Here is a 25039-nt window from a genome sequence, read left to right as displayed (position 1 = left end):
TTTGTTATTAACATCAAGGTTGAACATTTTCCCATATATTTGTTTATTAAGAATATTTCTTTATGTGCTCTTTTATCTACTGGGGTCTTGAGTGTCATTCTTTTCAAACATCCATTTGTATGAGCTTTCTGCAGACTTTATTCCTGCCGCACCTTGTTACAAATGGTTCCCAGTTTGTTGTTTCTCTGTAGACTAGTTGCATAGATAGAAAATATCCTTTACACTGTCCTAGGAGCACTCAAGCCACACAAGCAAAAGTTAAATCTGTTCTCTTAACTGAGAATCCTCCTGGGACATTAGAGATGGAAAATTACTACCTGTTGGTAGTCACAAAAAGGGAATAAATCTATTTTCCAAATGAAGATATTTATTTTTTTAAAGTCTATGCAAATTAAGTAACTGAAATTATAAATACAGAGTAGGTAATTGATTTCTAGGTTTAAACTCTGGAATAGCAATGCTCTAACTTATAATATCCTCTAAATTACAAAAGAACAGAACCATGACAAAATTGAAAGACAATTTGAAGATAAAAATGAACTCTAAACCACTATTCTAATACCGCTGATTTTCACGTATATATTTTTAAATAGTTACATTAAAACTTGAATTATAAAGATATATTTATGTAAGATTAGTAATTATAATTTGAATTGCTACACAATAACCCTTCAAATTAAATTACCATAATCTACCTTTCCCATGTAACTTTTTAAGTGTAAATGTTGAAATGTCTTTACAAGGCATAAGCTTATTATATTTACTTATTTGCAATTAAGGCACCACAATCCATTTTAAAAACAAGAAATCCAATTTTTAAAAATTAGAAACACATAGTATGTGCACATACCTACAAAAATAGAATTTAGTTGGTGCCAACTGGCCTGTGTGAATTGATTGCTCTATGCATAAAAACCTGGCAAAGATATAAAGAAGTATGCAACGTTCTGCTTGAAAAGGCCTTTTCTGCTGTTCAAAATTCAAAATAATAGTTTTGAGTATGGTATTGATGATGAAATGACCAAAAATTAAAATGTAAAGTGAAGAAAAAGCAAGATATAAAATTACAGTACTATATAATTAAAGAGATACTTTTTTAAAACCTACATATTAAGAAAAGATAGGAAAGAAAACCATTAAAATGTTAACAATCACTAGGTCTGGGTGGTGGTAATATGGGTAATATTTCTCTTCTTACTACTATCAAAATTTTCTTTAATTAACATAAATTCTCTTGATAATAAAAAATACACACTATATAAATTCTACAGGAAAGTGATCAGGAAATAGTGTATATATTTGTTTTGTGCATTCCATAGAGTAGAAATCTACTATGAATAAGATTACTTCGTTTTAAGTAAATGTCCTAAAGTTGCCACAAATTTCATCTTTGGAGAACAATATATATATATATATATATATATATTTTTTTTTGGCTAAAAATATGATCCGTTTTACTACCTTCTCAGTACTTCTTTCATCCTCATCTTCAGATTGATCTGACTGATGTTTTGGACTGTCCATTTGAAGGAAAGTTCTGACATCTGCGCTAAAAACAAAAATTAACTTTGTTATGACTTTGAAGGTATCTCTAAAGCTTTTCTCCTTTTAAAAATGAAAATAAAAAATAGCTATTTTAGCATTTACAGCAAGAAAATCAAACAAAACCCATTAATATTTATTATAAAAGAAGTGAGTAAATTAATAATAGGAACAAAAAGTTAGGAAATTCAATGGACAAATGGGTGAAGGATATGAATGGGTCGTTCAAAGAAGAGAAAACCCAAATGGGAAGCAAATTTATGAAGCTGCCCAACTTCACTAATAAGAGAAATACAAATTAAAACAATAATGAGATATCAATTTCTATCCATCAACTGGCAAATTTAGAAAGATGAGAAAAAATAGATACTAAAAGTTGTTAAGGGTACGGAGAAAGAGACATACTCAGGTATTGTTGGCGAAAGGGCAGAATGAGGCAACTTTATGGAAAGTAATCTGGTAATACTTGGGCTAACTTTGCATGCATTTGCGCAGGACACAGAAATCAAGTTCTAGGATAAATCCAAGAAAAAAGAATGGCAAGGACAAGTACAAGGATGTTCACTGCAGCGTTTTCTAGAGTAGTGAGTTGGAAGCAAAACAGGCATCCATGAGGAGGAAACTGAGTAAATAAAGGAAGGTCACTGCCCACAGAGAACCCCAATCAGAAGACAGAAACAAGGAACTAAGCACATGCAGTTGCACAGGCAGATCTCAAAAACAGTTTCTGGTGGGGGGAAAAAGTACAAAACGAAATTTATAGTACAGTGCCATTTATGTGTGTGTGTGTATATATATATATAAAATATTCAAGAACAAAGAGCAACATTCTGAATTTTCCGAAGCTAAATACATATATCAAACATATTAAAATGGGTATGGACAGTATGGATAAAGAAATAGGTATGAAGGTCAAAGAGGAAGAGGAAAAATATGGACTAAAATAAACGAGGGGCTTCCATGGACTTGTGACGATCTTGACAAGTGATTAAATCTCTACACCCGGGGTACCTCCTCCCAAATTGTTTGTGATCACTAAAAACAAATAATATGCATTTATTGTAGGAAATTTAGAAAGAAGAAAGAATATTTTAAAAAAGGGGATAGGCTGGTGAGAATGTCAAGAGTGGTACAGCTGCCGTGGAAAAGTTTTTAAGTTCCTCAAAAAGTTAAACACAGAACTACCACATGACCCAGAAATTCTACTCGTAGGTGGATATACCCAACAGAACTGAAAACATATGTTCACATAAAAACTCATCAGGAACATTTACAGCAGCATTATTCATAATAGCCAAGAAAAAGAAACAAAAGTCTATCAAATTTGGACTACTGATGTTTAATGTACATAGAAGCTTAAGTTAGCTTTACTGTAAAAGTGTGGAAATGTATAGAGTGGATGATAACACTACAGTGAGTAGCAGCTGGTTTATACATGGTAACGGAGCTGAAAAAGGTAGTCTAGTGATGTAAATGCCAATTGACAGTATGCTAGAGAATAATCTAGGGACTGAACAACATAGTCAAGTCAGAGGTAGATGAGAACTGTGTGGTTGTGGTACAGATGCAAGTGACCTTTGTGAACTAGAGCAGATGTACATCACTATTGCAGGGAGGTAGGAATGTGAAGAAGCATGGGAAAAATACAATTGGTGTGGCCTATGGCTTGTGGTTAATAGTAATAATGTAATATTCATGCATCTATGCCAAAGATGTACTTTGTTGATAATGGGGAAGTGTAGAAAAAGTATGCCAAATGTACATGATGGACCATGGTTGGTGGTAAAAGTCTGATGATATTATCTCATAATCTGTAATAAAATTTCCACCACAGTGTGGTGTGTTGACAGAGGGGTGTAATATGGGAATTCTGCACATGTGTGATTGTTTTGTAAGTCTGCAACTTCTGTCATAAAAACATATTTAAAAAATAATAATAGGGTAGGTTGGGGGAAAAATCCACCAAATGTAAGATAAGGACTGTAGTTAGCAGTAAGATTTTGAAAATATTCTTTAATAATTTGTAACAAATGTCTCACAACAAATGCAAGGTGTTGGTGGTGGGTTGATGTATGGGACACCTGTATGATGTTATGATGCTTGCTTTATAAGTTCAAAAATTTTACTATACACTTATTGTTTAAGTATGTTCATGTCTAAGTGATATGATATAATAATAGTAATAATAATAATAGGGTGGGTTAGGGGAAAAATACCTTGATTATCAGTAGTAATATTCTGAGGATACTCTTTAACCATTAGTTAAAAATGTCTCATAACAATGCAAAGTCCCAAAGATGTACTTACCAAATCCAATGGATGTGTCATGATGATGGGAACGAGTGTTGTTGGGGGGGCGGAGAGGGGGGGTGGGGGGGTGGGGTTGAATGGGACCTCACATATATATTTTTAATGTAATATTATTACAAAGTCAATAAAAAATAAAAAAATTAATAAAAAAAAAACAAAAAAAAAAAACAATGCAAAGTATTGGTGGTAGGGTAAGGTATGAGAGCCCTGTATGATATTATGTATGTTTTGTAAGTTCACAACTATCACTATACACTTATTGTTTATGTATGAGTAATATACTTCAATATTTTTTAATGGAAAAAAAAGTCTATTAATTGATGAACAAAGAAAATGTGATATATATATCTATGATATGGAACATTATTCTACATAAAGAGGAATAATTACAAATTTCTAGGTGACTTTTCTGTAATGTAAAGCTTTTTGGAAAATAAAACAAAAAAATAAGGCATTGGGGGAACATACAGAAGAAACTGTCAATATATATAAAAGATAACATATCTTATGGTTATGAAAGGCACAATGCAATAATTAAAAAAATTTTTTAAGTTTCTATTATAATTATTTTGTTGGCTTTGATGTGGGGGAAGTTTTGGATTGCAGAAGGGTTGCAAATGTGCAAATGTGGCAGGGAAGGATCGTTGGTGTGGGGTATTGGTGGTAGGTGGATGTGTGGGGAGCGTGTACCTGAGGCATACCTCTATGGAATATGAATTTTTCAGGTGGCCATGGGGTGTTGTCTTGGTGGGTGGAGGCCCACAGTCTAACTGACAGAAACTGAATTCCCATTCTGGGGAGTCCTGCTACATTCTCTGACAGAGTGGCAAGAATCTCTAGAGTACATGGGCAGTGCCTAGTGAAGGCAGACAGAACAATATGCCAGGCCCTTGATATTGGTGCTTGTACTTAGGAACCTTCTTATGAAATTGAAATTCAGCCTGGTAATTTATATTGCCTAAGAGTTACCTCCTGAAATCCTCCTTGTTGCTCAAACGTTGCCTCTCTCTAAGCAAAACTCAGCATATAAATTCACTACCTTCCCCCAATGTGGGACATGACTCCTGAGGATGAACCTCCCTGGTGGCTGACTAGCAATGCATGTGGGAAAAGACCTAAAGTAAAAGGGGGAAATATTAAACACAAGTGAGTTTTTATGGCTAAGAGAATTCAAAGTGAATGGGGATGTCATTCCAAGTGGTTATGCATGTCTCAGTAGGATGTCACTGACTGCCACAGTCCACCATACCTCAAGCAGGGGTGCTCCTGAGGCCTCTAGAGACATTTGGACACTATAGTGTTCCTATGGTCATGGACATCTACACACTTTAGGCAAGGGAGACAACCTAGGAAATCAACATCCTGTCAGTGAGCCTTACCTTGGAATATATGACAACACATCTCCTCTATGTATCACAGTTAAGTCTCATTCATAATTTTCCTACATGGTTCTTCTGCCTCATTTATTTGAACCTATAATTAGCACTATACCCATTAAATATATATACCAGAGACTTAAATCTTCTGGCTGTTCATATGCGGGTTGAGCCCTTAATCTCAGCAGAGTGACAGCCAACACCTACTTTCCAGTTCATAAGACTCACCCAGGACAGCTAATAAAAAGGATGATGATGGACTACGGCCATCCCCCAAAACATAGAGTATATACAACTGCAAGGAAGACAGTTCCATCCATCTGCCCCAAGGGATCTAAGACCCTTCTCAATCAGAAGCCAAGTAGGCATCACCATTCCAACATCCTCAAGATTGAGGAATGAACAGACATAAGGGGGGAATACAACTATGGACTAAAGAGGACTTACTATTATTAAGTAATGGAAGAACTTGTTAACACTGATATAAACACAGTGGTCACCAGAGGTTCTGAGGGGGAGGAGAGGGATGAACAGGTAACCTGGAGCATTTTTTTGGACACTGGAATTGTTCTGCATGATGCTGCAATAACAGATACAAGCTGTTATACATTTTGCCAAAACTTATAAAATAGTGCAGTGCAAAGTATTATGTAAACTATAGACCATGATTAATACAAATGCTTCAATATGTGTTCATCAGTTGTAAAAGATGGACCACACTAATGAAAAATGTTGTTAACGGGGGAAATCAATGTAACATCCATTTTACATTATCTAAAGCTCCTTTAAAAAAATGAGTTTCAAGACAACAGAAAAAGAGGACTGAAGCACTGATACATGCTATAATATGGATGGACCTCAAAAACTATGCTAAATGAACAAAGCCCATATATTCCTTTTTATATGAAATGTCCAGAAAAGGCAAATCAATAGGGAAAGTAGATTAGTGGTTGCTAGGGTACAGGGAGAGAGGGGGAATGGGAGGTAAGGAGTTTCCTTTTGGGGTAATGAGAGTTTTGGAATTACATGGTGATGGTGATTACACAACACTGTAAGTATACTAAAACCTCTAAATTGTATATTTCAAAATAGTTAAGATGGTGAATTTTATGTTATGTGAATTTTATCCAGTAAAAACTATTTTAAAGGAGGATAATGGAGGATCTTTAATCTTACCACACAGAGGCATATAGGTAAATTTTATTTCAGTCTTTCTCTGCACAGTTATAATCAGGCTACATTTAAAATATTTTACCTTACAGTTTTTCTCTTAAAAATTACATCATAAATATTTTCCCAGTTTGTTATAAACTCTTTGGGAACAATCGCTTCTAAGTTTTTTTTTTAGGAGGTACTGGGGGTTGAACCCAGGAACTAGTACATGGGAAGCACGCACTCAACCACTAAGCTACATCTGCTCCCCAACGATCACTTTTTATAAATTTATAAATGTGTTGCAGAATATGGAGGTACTAAAAGTTACTCAGTAATTCCTTCACTTTAGGATATATAGATTGCTTCTAACTTTCCTATACAATTTTCATTACTATAAAGTTGCAATTTTTGTGAATAACACTAGAACTGCATTTATGGTTTTCAGGACAAATTTAAAGAACAATACTATTTGGTCTGAAGCATGAACCATTTTAAGGCTTTAAATATATTTTTTGAACTGATTTCCAGAGAGATTGTACCAATTTATACTTTCCTAGCAGTATATGAACATCCTGAAGACTCTCCCAAGCCTTGATTAGCATTAAAAAGTTCATATTACCATTTCAGATAATTTGATAAGTGAAAAATAGTACTGTAAAGAAAAGGCACTCAATTTTACTAAATAATGAAATGCAAATTAAAGCAACACCAAAATACTACTGTCCACTCACTAGAGTAGCTAAAATTGAAAACACTAAGAATACTAAGTATTGGTGAAGATATGGAACAACGTGCACTCTCACATATTGATGGTGGAAGTGTCAACTGGTACAATTGGAAAACGATTTGGCATTATCCACTAAAGTTAAATACACACACACATCTATTTATACACATATATACACACACACATACACCCTATAACCTAAGAGTTCAACTCCAAGATATATCAGAAATGCCTGCACAGGCACATCAAAAGACACATTCACAATATTATTCATGCCGGCCAGAAACTAGAAATAGCTCAAATGTCCAGGAGTAAAATGGTAAGTTGTGGTATATTCATACAATGGACTATTATATTGCAATGGAAATGAACAAACTACAGTGACATGCAATATGGATGAATCCCACAATGTTAGCTAAATAAACCAGACGGAGGATATATACTATATGATTGCTTTTATATAAGTTAAAGAATAGGGCAAACTGATCTATGCTGTCCAAAATCAGGATAGTAGTGACAGAGAAGAGACACGTGAGGGGCTTTAGGGTGCTTGTCCTGGAGGGTGGCAACTCTGATGTGTTCAATTTCTCATAATTCACTGAGTTGTACAGTCATGATTTTTTTGCACTTTTCCATGTGTTATACTACAAGTTCAAATAAGGCAGTGTATTTTTGCTTCCATTTGCATCTCTTAGACAAGGAAATGTTGCGTTTCTCTGATAATTAATCAATCATTTGTTTCTCTATAATAAACTGCTCATGTCCTTGGTCCATTTCACTTTTTGTGTCTTAAGTGTGTATTATTTCTATAGGCTCTTTCTATATTAAGTATATTTATCTATTGCCCATTGTCACAGGAAACTTTATCTTTGTTTTTGTTTTTCAATTTCACTTATGATTCGTGGACTTTAAAAGTTTTCATTAGTCAAATTATCAGTTTTACTTTGTGATACATCGTTTATGGTCAATACACTTAGAAGACCCTCTCCTATCTAGAAGTCAGATAAATGCTAATGTATTTTATCACAGTTTTTAAAGATTTTAAAAGTAAACTGAAACAAAATCATTTTAAAAATTAGCTTTACTCTATTGAAGAAAAGCAAATTTCGAAGTTCATCTCCCTGCCACAGTAAAAACAGGCACGCAGGTATTCAAGATGCACTTACTGACTGGCTTCTCTTCTTGCTCTCTTAAATCTGTACCATTTTATGAATAGTTTGATGTTCAAACAAAAAGGATGAAAAGTAACAAAGTTCTGATAACTGATATGATCCCGAAGACAGGAAATGCAATTTGATTAAAAAAGAAAATGTCAGCTAAAAATTAGGTTTAATAATCTTGGTTATTAATTTTTGGAGTGCTAGAAATCCCTTCCATTTTGAGTGGAATGGTAAGGGTGCCAAGCTGTATATACAAATGTAAAAAGTCACTGAGTTGTATAATTAAGAATTGTGCATTTATAGCAGTTTTTAAAACACTGGCAATTTAAAAACATGAAACTTTTTAGCTGAATTTTTAAAGCAAAATGTAAAATCTTTATAATACTACACCCCTAGATCCTGATTTAATGTTTAATAGTGTTCGAGGTTTGAGTAACACTGTTCAAAATCCCAGGAGTAATAACAACCACCACCATTTATTAAATACTAATCCCATGCTAGGCTCTATCAAAGGAAGAGAGAGATTCCAGTTCTGAACGTATGAATTATATTTCAAAGCAGTCAGAGGTATGCCAATTGAAAGTATTCTCAAATGCAAACAGAAAAACTTAAGAGGTTAAAAGGGTAAATCAAAGCCGAAGGTAGTACAGAACTTGCCTAGGGAAAGGGCATACTGCTTTAAAAAATAAGGTTTTTTTAAAATTCATATAAGGAGCTAAATAATAAAAGGTTCTTTACTCAGGAACAGACCAAACATAGTCTGGGCTCAAAGATCCTCCTCAATTCCGTGCCCGTCCACCACTTGCTGGAGGCTCCAAATGGAAAGAAACCAACTCTGCACTGCAGTATCTCCTCACGGAGATCCCAGGCGCCCCCGGGGCATCAGGCTGTCCACAGCTCTGGGCAAGAGACCTGGTTTTGGAAGAGATGTACTTCCAGTATTTACTACCTCGGTAGCCTGAATGACAGCATTGAGAGGCAGCCAACATGTTGGGCACCTGATACCTTCCAAGAACTGTAGGCATCTTTATATTTTACCTTACTTAAAAAGGTTTTATACACTGTGAGGTAAATACAATGAACTCATTTTATAGTTTAAAAAAAAAACAGGCCCAGAGTTAGTACATTTCAAATCTAAGTCAAAGGACCAATACTAATTGTTGTTTTTAGAACAATTACTCAAATATATCCTCCAACAATGTGATAATGAACGACTTCTACCCAAAAGTAAATCTTTACACATTTACAAATAGATGAGTGAGCTCTAAAAAAGCTTCCAGATAGTTTACCCTAATCTCACTTTATCCTCCTTATTTCTTTTTAGGATAAAATACTTCATATATACAAAATAACATATGCAACACATATTTAAATTACAAATCACAAAAATTAATGAATATCCATAAGCCAACTACGAAATACAAAAATTAAAACATTACCCAAACCATGGATGTGCTGTGTGTCCCCAGGTATTTTTGACACGACCCACCTTCATTCCCTCATTGAGAGCTCAGGCCTAGAGAAGAAAGTTTCATCTCATCCCCAGGCACGGATAGGCCTAGGAAAGCACATTCCCCAAAAGCAGCAGCCTGGAATGCTGCACTGAGCAAGGCCTACGAAGCTGCATCTGGGTTGATGCCCCGGGTGGCACGAGAAGTGGGGGCATGTGTGTCTGACCTTGCCAACTCCTTCAGCCTCATCTCCTTCCCAAAGCCCTACTCTGTGTCCCAGTCACCATGAAATGGTAATACTTATATGTCCTTAATGTGCCAGGCTTTTTGTGAACTCTGTTACAAGGACTATTCTTTGTCTGGAATGTTCTATCTTCTCTCTTGAACAACTACACATAGTCCTTCCTTGACCATCCCAAGGAGAGTTGGTCACTTTTTTCAGTATTATCCTCTGGTGCCTCTATTGAAACACCTACCTAGCTTCAATTACGTACTTTGACGCCCTTCTCTCCCAGTGGACTGGGAGTGCATGCCCCTGGCAGGCAGGTATGCTGCTCATTTACCTTTGTGTTCCCTATGTACACAGCAGCTCCTTAATGAGTGCTTTTTGTGAATGTATGGCTACATATAACATCAAATAATTTGTAAAATGTTTTAACTGTAATATGCAAATTCCTTTCAAGTCTAATCTACAAAACCAATGCAAAAACAAAAAGATGGAAGAAAACTGGAACCTTAAGCTGATAGAGAGGAAACGAGATTAAGAATATCAGAGGAAAAATGCTCGAGGAAGATTTTATAAGCATATATAGAACATACCATGCCACAAAATGTATAAAATTTTTATCAGTAGCTTATTCAATCTTCTTAAATTTGGTTTCAGTGCCTCTTTAGAACATAATACTTACTGGTTATAAAGCTCTGGATACCTAACTAAGTTCTGAATGAATTCATTCAGTCCTGCTCTTCTTTGTTTAATAAAATCTGTTGAGACATAAACATATTATGTCAGATTATATAATTATCATCAGTGCAGTTATAGAAGAATAGCCAGGCACAATGTAGCAAATTCTGATTTAGATGCTATTTCTTAACTAATGTTTCTTGGCATATAAAGAAGAATAAATTCTTAGAAATAAATATTTTTAATCTATGTATACAATGATTAAACAATTAAAATAAAGCATATAACAGAGCTTCCCAAAGAAAATCCCACGAAATTGCCTATTTAGATTCTAAACTGACTTAACTACAAAATGGGGAAAGGCACTTTACTTTTCCAATCCCTCATGTACTTACTACCAGGCAATGAATAAAATTTAACACTATGCCACTGATGACTAGAAAACCATATGAATAAAAAACGAAAACGAGAATGGAAATCCTTTGCAAATGTGAAATGGTGATTAATTGGTTAACCAAGAATCTCCAAAATTCTGGTTTTAGTTTTGCTGTTAAAACCCTTTGAAAAATGCACTGGTATCCTCTCCAAACAAACAATTTCCAGCATCTTCAAAGTCTTTTATCTGTTGATAACTGAGCCTCACCCAACAGTAGTTTAACTATAAACATTAGCATAGAGGTTTCTTGGAGTCAGAAAACTTTATTCAAATATTTTGCCTCAGCTATATATTCAGCTATATAATGTGGAACCTTTCCAAAACTTAAATCCTTACTTGTAAAATGAGAATTAACAGTATTTATACCTCATAATGCTATTACAGGGTTAAATGAGATGATGTATATACATGCGTAACAGAATATCTAGCACATAGTAAGGGTGCAATTATTAGCTATTATTGTTTTGTTGTGTTATTATTATTGTTGCTCCTAAATCTTAGGAAATAATACTCTAAAGTTAAAGACACAAGGAGAATTGAGAACGTGTTTCCTGGCAGTGAAATGTTTGGATAAAAACCTGTAAACAATGACTTTTGGTTTAGTAAATTGATTTCTACTTAGCTAAGTTTTTCTTTAAGATTTCAAAGTTTATTAAAGATTAGCAAGCAATATGCAAAAACAAGGAGTTAAGAGTTATGCTTTGAAAAACACAGTATAGCAAAAAACAAATACATTTTATAAGTGTCAAGAAGATAACAGAATTGAATCATGTTGCTAGAATTTCATTTTCTATAACAAACAGGGGCAGAACAAGTAAAATAAGCAGAACTGCGGTGTAGTCAATGGTTTGGTTTTTATTATCTGCATATGAAATATCATTTCAAGAGAACATGGGAAGGCACAGAAACATTCAGTATTTATGATTACAAATCCTACCCAATTTTAAAATAAGTGAATTTAAAATGCAAACCAACCAAGTTAGAAAGAAAATCTCTTGCCCAACCACTTTCTTCAGCTGTCCCTTATAAATTAACCCATTTAATCAGATACCTTTTGAATAAATCAAAGCAACATCATCTCCAGCGTGTTAGAATGGGAATTCTGATGCTAAAAGATTTCTTTCTTTATAGTGAACTTGGGATTTTTTTTACCTCACTGGAATTTCATTATAGCTAGTACAAGCTAGTGTTAAGAAGCACTACCTGTTAATGGGGAGAAAAACTTCCTGTACACAAAATTCTGTTGCTATAGACCTATGGTAACTGCTACTAAACTTTTCATTTCTGATTGACATCTTTATTTTAAATTTTCTCAAAGGAAAAGTATACTTAGTTTCAGTAGATCAGTAATAAATCTACTATTTTACATTCAAAAACTTTAGCCAGCAATACCAACCAGGCCATGATATTTTTACCATGTAGACATATTAGTTAAATACACCACTCGAATTCTGCTTTTATCCAATCAACATTTCTTGTTGCTTTATTACTGAGATCCACTTTGATCCTTTTCCTTTTTTTTTTTTGCATTTACCAAACTGGTTACAATTTTATTATTCTCAAATTCTGTCTTTTCAGCTGACATATGTTGTACATTCTACATAGTATGATTATTTTAATTCTAGTGAAACTGACATTTTCATAAATTTGATCATAAACCATTCTAGAGATTTAAAAAAATCCATAAAACTGTAATTATCTGAAATGATTTCAGAGTTGCTTTCCTTTCATTGGCTAGCACTTCACTTAGATTATTTTATCCTACTGGCAATTTTTATTTCCCATCCATGCATAAATGGGCATCCTCAGGGATTAGATTATATGAACAGCTAAAATGAATAAAGTTTTCATTTAAAATTCAGAGCTGTGGAATTGACAACTTCTAGGCAACACAACAGGCTTACACTTCTCCATGAAATACTTAAGGGTTTTTAACTTCAGGACTGTCATTTATGAGACACAGCGCCTTAGGGAAAACAAAGAAGAGGCCAACCACATAAAACCATGCTAACTTAAAGGGTGTGACAGGAATACTGATCTCTAAATAAAGGAAACTTTTAATAAATTCAATTGAAAACATGGATAAAAGCAATTCAATAGTTTTCACTAGTTCGAGCTTACTGAGGTTGATTACATGTTATGTTATTCAATTTGGATGACTTTTTCTACCAAGTTGTCCTCAATATTTTTCCATGAGCCTGGAAAGAAAAAGAATGATGAAAATAGCTATGTTCTATCACTAAGAAAATAATCCCCTTCTGAGAATGCATGTCCTATAACACTTATGTTTAAGACTGAGGTGGTTTTCAAAAAGGATTCCTTTTACCCAAATAAGAACTATGAAACACACATGGCACTTCATTTGAAAGAATTATACCATCTATTGGCTGTACTTAGTAAAAGCAATATATAACATCACAGAAAACAAAAGCGAGACTTCCAGGAAGATGGTGGACTAGAAAGACGCAAGATGTTTTTCTTTCCCAGAAAAACAGCTAAAGGACAGGCAGAAATGGCCTAGAAAAAAATCTTCTAGTGTTTGGGATACCAGGGGAAGGCTAGATACCGCCCAAGAGAGAGTGGCAAAGGAAAAGAATCGTGATGGCAAAATTTTGAGTTCAAAGCTGCAGCTGCAGTTGTCAGCATCCTCGCCCACCCTGTAGACTCTTGAATTTCCAGGCCTCCTGACAAAGTCCCAGGACTTCACCTCTCCAGGAAAGAGGAGAGAGAGAGAGAGACAGAGCCTAAGGCTGACTCAGCTTTTGACTTACAACCTTGGCCTTGAGTCCCGGGAGCCTTCCAGGCTGGGTGGGGCTGCAACAATGACTGATTGCCCTGGGAGCTAGAAAAGGACTGAAGTGATCCAGTCCTCTCACTCTCCCTCTGCACTGAATGGGACTGGTTGTTGAGGACACAGAGGGCAGTGGAAATATTTCCTACCTGCAAAAAGGGAAGGGGCTACTGGCAAAGGCTGGAGAACTGCCCCTGAAAAAGTTTGAATAAAGGCTCTTAGCCTGAAGGCAGGATCCTCTATCCCACGAACCAGTCCATACTGCAGCAAACACACTCGGACCAGGCATTGAACTAAGAGGGCTGGCAAAGAGTGCCATCTATGAGTAGGCCAAGGAAGTGTATGTGAGGAAATTAAAAGTAAGTGAGGCTTTTCCTGGCCTTTACAGCCTCGCTCCCCAAGGACCTAGGAAACAGGTCTGCAACCCATTACTGGGTCCAGGGCCCAGATTTGAGCAACCAACAGGGACAATCCTAAAGACCCAGAACTGGTTGAACCAAGAATCAAAGAACAGCAGTAATACACAACCTTCTGCCACTAAATCCCTATGAAAGAGAGTGAAATTGAGCATCTGAATAAACTCACCTTCCTAATCAGATGCCTAGACAGCAACAAAAACTTACAAGCCATACTAAGAAAATGGAAGAAATGGCCCAAGATAAAGAAAATATCAAAGCCCCAGAAGACAGGCAGGATTTGAGACAAATAATCAATGAGATGCACCCAAATTTCTAAAATCAAATTAATGAACTGAAAGACAATATGGCTAAAGAGATAAAGGACATGAAGAAGACAGATTAAGCACGAAGAATTTGAAATCCTGAATAGGAAATTAACAGAGTTAATGGGAATGAAAGACATACTAGGGGAGATCAAAACCACATTAGAGAGAAGCAGATGAGGCTCAAATATAGCGCATCTGCTGCTGCTGCATCTGCCTACCATATAGGAGGTCCGGGGTTCAATACCCAGGGCCTCCTGACCCATGTGGTGAGCTGGCCCATGGGCAGTGCTGTCGCACTCAAGGAATGCCTTGATATGCAGGGGTGCCCACTACGTAGGGGGGACCCACACACTAGAAGTGCACCCTGCAAGGAGAGCTGTCCCGTATGAAAAAAGCGCAGCCCACCCAGGAGCGGTGCTGCAGACACGGAGAGCTGATGCAGCAAGATGACGTAACAAAAAGAGACACAGATTCCCAGTGCTGCGTGTCAAGAGTGCAAGAAGACACAGAAGAACACACAGCAATTGGACACAGAGAGCAGACAACAGAGGCAGAAGGGGAGAGAAATAAACAAACAAAAAACCATATTAGAAGCATACAACAGCATACTCGAAATGACAGAAGAAAGAATAAGTGATACAGAAGACAAAATAGCTGAAACTGAAAAGAACAGAGAGAGAAAAGAATGGCAACAATTGAGCAGAGGCTCAGGGAATTGAATAACATGAACCCAAAAAGAAATGTGTCATGGGAGTTTCTGAAAGAGAAGGGAAAAGGATGCAGAAAGAGTATTTGAAGAAATAATAGCTGAAAATGTCCAAACTCTCATGAAAGAAATGAACTCACAAGTCCAAGAATCTCAGTGTACCTCAATCAGAATAAATGCAAATAGACTTACTCCAAGACACATACTACACAGAACGTCAAATTTCAAAGATAAAGTACCTGCCTTTATCCTGCCTCCCACATGGGATGTTCTAGGTTCCAGTGCCTCCTAAAGTAAAAGCAGACAATGAGCACAATGAGCAAAAACAATTAACAAGCAGACAAGGGCACCATCCTGGTGGGGTGGGAAGAAAATTCTGGGAGCAGGAAAAGAGAAGCAAACCATCACATATAAGAGATACCCAGCAAGACTTAGTGTGGATTTTCCATCAGAAAACATGGAGGTGTAAAGACAATGATAGGATATAATTAGGATACTGAAAGAGAGAAAATGCTGGCTGAGAATTCATTATCCAGTAAAACTGTCTTTCAAATATGAAGGTAAGTTTAAAATATTCATAAAAAAATAGAAACTAAGAGTTAATTCACAAAAAAGAATCCAGCTGTGCAGGAAATATTAAAGGAAGTGTTACGGTCTGTAAGAAAAAGACAAAAGAGAGAGAGAGAGAGAGAGAGAGAGAGAGAGAGAGAGAGGCTTGAAGGAGAATATAGAAGAAAGAATAGCAGAAAGGATACCAAAAGTGTAAAAAGATAAATGTGATGAGACTTCTGGGAAAATGGAGACCTAAAAAGACAAGGGAACTCTCTTCTCCTCCAGAGAAGTAGCTAGCAGGGAGGCTGAAACAGCCTGGAAAAACATCTTTTAGGATTTAGTACACCAGGCAAAGGCTGGACACTGCCCAGAGAAGAGAGGAAAAAAGGAGGGGAATCACAACGACTGAACTGTAGTTGAAACCAGTGGCTGCTGCTCCTGGCACCCTCCCCCCCAACAGGAAAGACACTTTAGAATACTTAGTCCTCTGGGCCGGTGGCTACAGACAAAAGGGGCTCCCGGGATCCACCACCCCAGGAAAGGGGAAAAAGAGGGACAGAGTCTAAGGCTAATTCAGTTTCTGACCCACAAATTTGTCTGCTGTGTCCCTGGAGCTCTTCCAGGCCAGGTGGAGCTGCGCCATTATTAACCTTGGGTTCCAGCTAGAGGTTTGAAACATACGGCCCTCCAAATCATCTTCTCTACTAACCGGGACTGATTGCTGAGGGCTCAGAGGGGAGTGGAAATATTTTCTCTCTGGAAAAAAAGGAGGGGACTGTCAGAGAAGGCTGGAGAACTGTCTCTGACAAAGTGTGAATTACAAGGCTCTTAGCCTCCAGGCAGGAACCTTTATCATGTTGATCAGAATCTGCGTTGCCACAAAAACACTCCGACTAGGCACTGAACAAAGAGGAGTCCCAAAGAGCGCCATCTGTTGGCAGACCTAGGAAGTGCATATAAGAAAATTAAAAATAAGAAAGATTTTTTCCCAGTCTTTATAGCCTCTCTCCCCAAGGCCCTAGGAAACGGCTGAGCAACCAATTACTGTCTTCAGAGCCCAGTTTTGAGCAACTAGCAGGGACAACACTAATGCTCCAGGTCAAGTCAAGAATCAAAGAGCTGGGAAACAGACTTGGCCCAGTGGTTGGGGCGTCCATCTACCACATGGGAGGTCCGCGGTTCAAATCCCGGGCCTCCTTGACCCGTGTGGAGCTGGCCCATGCGCAGTGCTGATGTGCGCAAGGAATGCCCTGCCATACAGGGGTGTCCCCCATGTAGGGGAGCCTCACGCACAAGGAGTGCACCCCATAAGGAGAGCCACCCAGTGCGAAAGAAAGTGCAGCCTACCTAATTATGGTGCCACCCACACGGAGAGCTGATGCAGCAAGATGACACAACAAAAAGAGACACAGATTCCTGTGCCACTGACAACAGAAGTGGACAAAGAAACAAGATGCAGCAAATAGACACAGAGAAGAGACAACTGGGGTGGAGTGGGGGAGAGAAATAAATGAAATAAATAAATCTTAAAAAAAAAAAAAAGAATCAAAGAGCAGTGTTTAACACACATCTCCTGCCACTAAATCATTACAAAAAAAGAAAGAAATGGAGCATCTGAGTATACTACATCCTAATCAGATGCCTAGACATCAGCAAAAATTTATGAGCTATACTAAGAAAATAGAAGACATGATCCAAGAAAAGGAATATATCAAAGCCACAGAAAAGACGCAGGATTTGAGAGAATTAGCGAGATGTGCACAAATTTCCGAAATCAAATTAATGAGTTGAAAGACAATATGGCTAAAGAGATAAACAACATCAAGAAGACATTAAGTGAGCTCAAAGAAGAATTTGAAATCCTGAACAGAAAAGTAACAGAGCTCACGGGAATGAAGAACACAATAGGTGTGTTCAAAAACACATTAGAAGCATACAACAGCAGACTCAAAATGACAACAGAAAGAAAGAGTGATACCAAAGACAGAAGAGCTAAAATTTAAGAAAGAAAAGAACACAGAGAGAAAAGAATGGAATTGAGCAGGTCCTCAGAGAGTAGAATGACAACATGAAACACAAAAACAAATGTGTCATGGGGGATCTAGAAGAAAAGGGAAAAGGGGCAGAAAGAGTATTTGAGGAAATAATAGCAGAAAATCCCCCAACTCTCACACAAGAAATGAACTTACATGTCCAAGAAGGACATACCCCAATCAAAATAAATATGAATAGATCTATTCCAAGACACATACTACTCAGAATGTCAAATGTCAAAGATAAAGAGAAAATTCTCAGAGCAGCAAGGGAGAAGCAAACCATCACAGGCAAGGGACGCCCAGTAAGACTTAGCACAGATTTCTCATCAGAAATCATGGAGGTGAGAAGACAGTGGTATGATACAATTAGGATACTGAAAGAGAAAAACTGCCAGCTGACAATTCTTTATCCAGCAAAATTGGCCTTCAAATATGAAGATGAGTATAAAATATTCACAAACAAATAGAAACTAAGAGTTTGTAAAAATGAATCCAGCTGTATAGGAAATATTAAAAGAGCAAGAAAGAAAAGACAGGAGAGAGAGACCTAGAAGAGAGTACAGAAGAATGAATAGCAGAAAGGATAACCAAAAGAGTAAAAATACAGACAAAAATATGATATGACATATGAAAACCAAAGAATAAAATGGTAGAAGTAAATAATGTATTTACAGTAATATCATTGAGATGTGAATGGATTAAATTCCCCAATCAAAAGATACAGGCTGACAGAATGGATAAAAAAACATGAGACATCCACATGCTGCTTACAAGAAACTCACCTTAGACCAAGGATATACACTGGCTGAAAGTAAAAGGTTGGAAAAAAGATACTCCATGCAAAGAGTAACCAAAAAAGAGAAGGGGTAGCTATTCTAATATTGAACAAAACAGACTTTAAATGAAAAAAAAGTTATAAGGGATATAGAAGGCCATCATATATTAATAAAAGGGACAATCCACCAGGACAATATAACAGTCATAAATATCTATGCACCAAACCAGGGTACACCTGAATATATGAGGCAAAACTGAAGGAAGAAATAGATATCTCTACAATTATCATTGAAGACTTCAACACTCCACTCATTTCATAGAACAATTGTTCATAGAACAATTAGACAGAACAGAGAATTTAAACAATATGATAAACGAGTTAGACCTATACAGAACAATGCACCCAAACTCACCAGGTTATACGTTCTTCTCAAGTGCTCATGGATCTTTCTTCAGGACAGACCACATGTTAGGTCACTAGACAGGGCTCAATAAATAGACTGAAATTATACAAAGAACCTTTTCATATCATAGTGGAATGAAACTGAACATCAGTAATAGTCAGAAAGGAAGTAAACTCTCAAATGTGTGGAGGCTGAACAATAAACTGCTAAATAATCAGTGGGTCAAAGAAGAAACCGTAAGTGAAAATAGTAAACATATTGAGACAAATGAAAGGAGAATACAACTTATCAAAATTTATGGAATACAGCAAAAGCAGTCCTGAGAGGGAAATTTATAGCTCTAAATGCCTATATTAAAAAAGAAGAAAGAGCTAAGATAAAAAATAAAACTGATCAACTGGAGAAACTAGAAAAAGAACAATAAACCAATCCCCAAAAAAGCAGAAGGAAAAAATAATAAATATTAGAGCAGAAATGAATGAAATTGAGAACAAAAACAACAGAGAAAATCAACAAAACCAAAAGCTGGTTCTTTGAGAAAATCAATAAAATTGACCAACCTTTAGCTAGACTAACGAAGAAAAAAAGAGAGAAGATGCAAATAAATAAAAGCAGAAATGAAAGGGAGGTAAGTTACAACTGACCCCACAGAAATAAACGGGATCATAAGAGGATATTATGAGAAAATGTATGCCAACAAACTAGACAACCTAGATGAAATGGACAAATTCCTAGAAATGCACAGCAACCTACATAATGCGACAAGAAATATAAGAACTTAACCAATTACACTTAAAAGAGATTGAATCATTCATCACAAATCTCCCAAATAAGAAAAGTCCAGGCCCAGATGGTTTCACAGGTTAATTCTACCAAGCATTTCGAGAATTACCACCAATCCTGTTTGAACTCTTCCATAAAACTGAAGAGGGAAAATTACTCAACATATTTTAGGAAGCCAACATCACCCTAAATCCAAAGCCAAATAAAGATACTAGAAGAAAAGAAAATTGCAGACCACTCTCACTAACGAACATAAATACAAAAATTCTCAACAAAATACTTGCAAATAGAATCCAACGGCTTATTAAGAGAATTATATACCATGACCAAGTGGAGTTTATTCCCGGTATGCAAGGCTGGTTCAATATAAGAAAATCAATTAATGTAATACACCACATTAGCAAATTGAAGGAAAAAAACACATGATCATCTCAATAGATGCAGAAAAGGAATTTGACAAAATGAAGCATTCTTTCTTGTTAAAAACACACTGAAAGATGGGAATAGAAGTGAAATTCCTCAATATGTAAAAGGCATATATGAAAAACTCAAGCCAACATCATACTCAATGGGGAAAAGTTGAAAGACTTCCCTCTAAGATAAGGAACAAGACAAGGATACCCACTGTCACCACTGCTATTCAACATGGTGCTAGAAGTTCTAGCTGAAACAATTGGACAAGGAAAACAAAAAGGCATCCAAGATGGAAAAGAGGAAGTAAAACTCTATCTGTGGATGACACGATTTTGTATTTAGAAAATTCTGAAATGTCCATGACAAAACTACTTGAGCTAATAAATGAGTTCAGCAAAGTGGCAAGATACAAGATCAAGACACAAATATCAGTATTATTTCTGTACACTTTTATTGAACAATCTGAGGAGGAAATCGGGAAAAATTCCATTTACAATAGCAACAAAAAGACTCAAGTACCTAGGAATCAGGACCTATATGCAGAAAAGTAGTACAGGACCTATATGCAGAAACCTACAAAACAATGCTAAAAGAAACCAATGTAGACCTAAACAAATGGAAAGACATTCCATGTTCATGGATTGGAAGATTAAATATAAAAGAGAACCCCTCTCTCACTCCCTATACAGGAATCATCTCAAAATGGATAAAAGGCCTAAATATAAATGCCAGGACCATAAAACTACTAGAAGAAAATGTAGGGAAACATTTTGAAGACCTTGTGGTAGGTGGTAGTTTCTTGGACTTTATACCAAAAACATAAGAAACAAAAGAAAAAAAAATAGATAAATGGAACCTCCTCAAAATTAAACACTTGCACCTCACAGAAGTTTTTCAAAAGGGTGAAAAGGAAGCTGACTGAAAGGGAGAAAATATATGAAAATCACATATCCAATAAAGGTTTAATATACATGATATATAAAGAGATACTCTAATTCAACAATAAAAAGACAAACAACCCAATTTTAAAAAAGGGGCAAAGTCTTGAATAGATATTTGTTTAAAGAAGAAATACAAATGGCAAAAAAACACATGAAAAAAAGTTCGGCATCTCTAGCGAATAGGGAAATGCAAATCAAAGGTACAATGAGCTATCATTTCACACCTATCAGAATGACCACTATTAGAAAGACCAAGAACCGGAAGAGATAAGAACATTTATTTACTGTTGATGGGAATGTAGAATAGTACAGCCACTGTGGAGGACTGTTTGGCAGTTCCTAAGGAATGTGAATATAGATTTGCCATGTGACCTGGCAATACCACTACTAGGTATATGCCCAGAAGAACTGAGAGCAGTGACATGAACAGAAATCTGCACACCTATGTTCAGAATGGTGTTATTCATGATTGCCAAAAGGTGGAAACTACCCAGGTTTCCATCAACCGATGAATGGATAAACAAACTGTGGTGTATTCACATGATGGAATATTATGCAGCTGTAAGAAGAAATGAAGCTGTAAAGCATATGGCTACACGAATGAACCTGGAGGACATTATACGGAGTGAAGCAAGCCAGATACAAAAGGACTCATACTGAATGACTGTGCTACTATGAACTAAATATATTGTGTACTCTCAAGGAGTTAATAACTTGAATATTGTTCACCAGAAAACAGAATGAGGTTAGAGAATGCAACGTTGAGGGTTAACTTGTGCAGAATTGGTAAAAATGATTTGTGTTAATCTTTGGGAATGAACAGAAAAGATGAAAGCCCAACATAATGTTTGTAACTAGCAGTATTATTATGGGGGTAGGAAAGTGGTTTAAAGGGAAGGTCTAAGATCATATATATGGCTAAAAGAAAAGCTAAAAATGTAACATGGAACTATACAGCATAGTAAAACCCATGTGAAATATGAACACGGGTAAAACTGCATATATAAGACCATTTTTCTTTGACACTGAACAAATATATGTTAATACAAGATGTTACTAGCGGACAAAAAAATCATGCTTAGTGAAAGAAACCAGACACAAAGTACCACGTATTATATTAATATAATTCCATTTATATAAAATGTAAATAGAAATCAATTTATAACAATGAAAGCAGATTAGTAGTTATGTAGGGCTGGGGAAGGACTGCTAAAGGGTGTGGAGTTTCTATTTTTTGGAGTAATGAAAATGTACTAAAATTTTTTGTGGTGATGAATGTACAACACCGTGATTATACTAAAAGCCATTGATTATACACTTTGGATAGATAGTATGGTATATGAATATATCTCAATAAAACTGCTTAATAAATAATTGTGCAAGAATAGCCAGAAATAACAGCTATGTACAGCAGGGAAAGCATAGAGACATAGATAGGTGAAGAATATTATTGTCTTTTTTTGATTATTATTATTGAAATAATGAAAATGCTCCAATAATGACTGAAGTGAAAATGCACAAATATGTAATTATATAAAATACCACTGACTGTATACTGTGGATGAACTGTAATCAATAAAACTGATTTATTTAAAAAAAAAAGAAAGAGAAAATAAAAGCAACCATATTCTACTTTTCTCAAAAGACATACTTCTTTTCCCTTAAAGGCACAAAAGGCAAAGTATAAAGTCAAACCAAACTAACGTTTTTAAGCAGAAGAATGACATGGCTCCATATACTTTCCAAAGGCACCAGAACATACAACTTCTTCTGATAAATAAATCAGATCAGCTGCTCCCTAAAAAGAGGGGTTAAGAGTTCTTTAAATCCTTCAGCCTGTAAGCATGATTGAGGAAATCCATATTTTAGAGTTTTCATGTCTTTCCTATCTCAGAATTGCATTCTGGAAGACTATCCACGTAAAATGGATAATAAAAGAGTGTGCATGGTAAATGCACCCTCTTCTTTGATACCTGAGTATTTTTAAAACATCAACATCCACCTCTGAGTTGTTTAAGTGTCAGACCAGGAGCCTCATCCCAGGAGAGCAACCGAAGAGCCTCGTATGCCTGCAGTGCACAGGTCCCCACATGGGAAGATGGAGCAAGCAAGAGCAACAGGATTAAGTACACGTTTTTCAACATTACTATCATCCATAAAATTGTGGGGAATTAAAATGTTGGAACTCTGGAATAATACAATATAGACTGAAAATAAAACAAAAGAAAAAGTCTAACTTCCTACAAACGTAATCTCTAAATTGCAGTGTTTGTTCATACAAAGGGGGTATGGAGGAAATAAGGACAAATATTTAAATCCAAGTCACTTGAGTGTGTTTCACCAAAGGTTACACTAAAAACAGTCACCCACAAAAGTGCAAAATAAAAGATTAATGCTTGTCAAACTTCTTGCAACAGTGACCAAAAGCAGCAATCATAGCATGCACTGTCACTAGCTATAAAGAAATACTTATGACAGAATTTGAGTAAATGACATACATTGGAGAGCAGATGTTTGCAATAATTTTTAAAAGAAATGTTTTACAAAAGATATACTGAATGAAGTCACATTACTCTGACAAACATTTAGCTGTATTAAATGTAAATTTTACGATGTCATTTAGAAAAGTCTCACTTTGCTTTTCCTGAACACTACTTGTTAGAGCAGGGCTTAGTGTTCCTGCAAATAAAATATTTTTTTAATGTATCTTTAAGCCCTTATCATGTGTTCTGCAAAACAATGAACGATATTTTTTTAAAGCTGGTAGGACAAAGAACCTGATAAAAGTACAGGGTATGGAGGATCAATAGTAGGAGGGAAGACTTACTTTTCACTGTATACCCTCTCGTAACTATTAAAAAATGTATCATCATGTGATGTATAAATTTAAAAAATGGGTTGGGACAATATGGCAAAAGTATGTTCCAGTTATGATCAGTGCCACATTCTACACCGGGGCATAATACCTAACTCTGCCATCTGTCCTGACACTTTTTCTGTTTTCATGATACTTGAGAGTTAACCACATGAACATGAACACAAGCAAATGTAGATTCATCACAAAATACAAATGTATTGGTCATAATTATGGAGAGGAAAAAAAAGTTGCAATATCTGTTTTCCATGTAAGCGCACAGTATCTGTACTGAAAGTTTCTCTAAAATTAAAACAAGCCACTAATAACATAAACGCAAGAATACTTCTGCACTATGAAAGAGACGGTAGGGGTTTCAGAGGGGAGCGCATCTGAGTGAGGACTTCATCAAGCCACTGAAGAGACCCGTGAAGACGATTCAATCCAACACGGGATGCTGATAACACGCTGCCGGTGATATTTCTGCTCCCCAGTCCTTGACAAAACTCACTCAAGTGGTGCACATTTTGGCGAGCTCATACACAGCCTCACACCACGGGTGACAGGCTGAGCCAGAAGCTAAGCAAACTCCCGACTGCTGAAAATTTTGAGGCTACAGCTTCTGGGAATCTACAGACAGTAGTGGGATGAAAGCCATGAGGAAAACTGCAGTTCCTCCTCTGTACAAACACGCTGCTGTAACTGCGGCACTGCGCATATATGTCTACTAACATAGCACAGATGGACACCTCTTCCAATTATGTTGCCCAGTGTTCTCATTTGTCAAATTACGATTGACAACAACCCCAAGCAGAATCTACGTTTGTTATTTGAAGGATCTATGAATCCACCTACTAATACACTAGTAGAAGATGCATGAAAACTTCCCCAACATGACTGCTTATTTCATAGTAGTAAGTGAACAACACCAATATCTGGGCTCCTCATAGGCAACGGGCTAAATATCAATACCTCAAACACTTCCAAAAAGAGGAG

The 25039-nt window shown here is 36.2% G+C and overlaps 1 protein-coding gene across 13 annotated transcripts in view; it reads right to left on the bottom strand.

The window, feature by feature from the left end:
* SGK3 (serum/glucocorticoid regulated kinase family member 3) overlaps window positions 1-25039 on the bottom strand; it is a 187971-nt gene that overhangs the window by 46197 nt on the left and 116735 nt on the right. For 9 of the 13 annotated variants that reach the window (XM_004477797.5, XM_004477796.4, XM_058275595.1 and 6 more), the window contains 2 exons: window positions 10630-10705; window positions 1462-1549 (listed from right to left, as the gene is read on the bottom strand). In XM_004477797.5, the coding sequence (XP_004477854.1) occupies window positions 1462-1549; window positions 10630-10705 (164 nt within the window). The remainder of the gene's footprint in view (window positions 1-1461; window positions 1550-10629; window positions 10706-25039) is intronic. The other 4 variants (XM_071207838.1, XM_071207841.1, XM_071207839.1 and 1 more) reach the window with 1 other exon arrangement.

The sequence above is a fragment of the Dasypus novemcinctus genome, chromosome 14 (assembly GCF_030445035.2).
Source record: "Dasypus novemcinctus isolate mDasNov1 chromosome 14, mDasNov1.1.hap2, whole genome shotgun sequence".
Taxonomy (NCBI): Eukaryota; Metazoa; Chordata; class Mammalia; order Cingulata; family Dasypodidae; genus Dasypus; species Dasypus novemcinctus.
The sequence above is the reverse complement of the archived record's forward strand: the minus strand, read 5'-3'. Positions and strand labels throughout refer to the sequence as shown.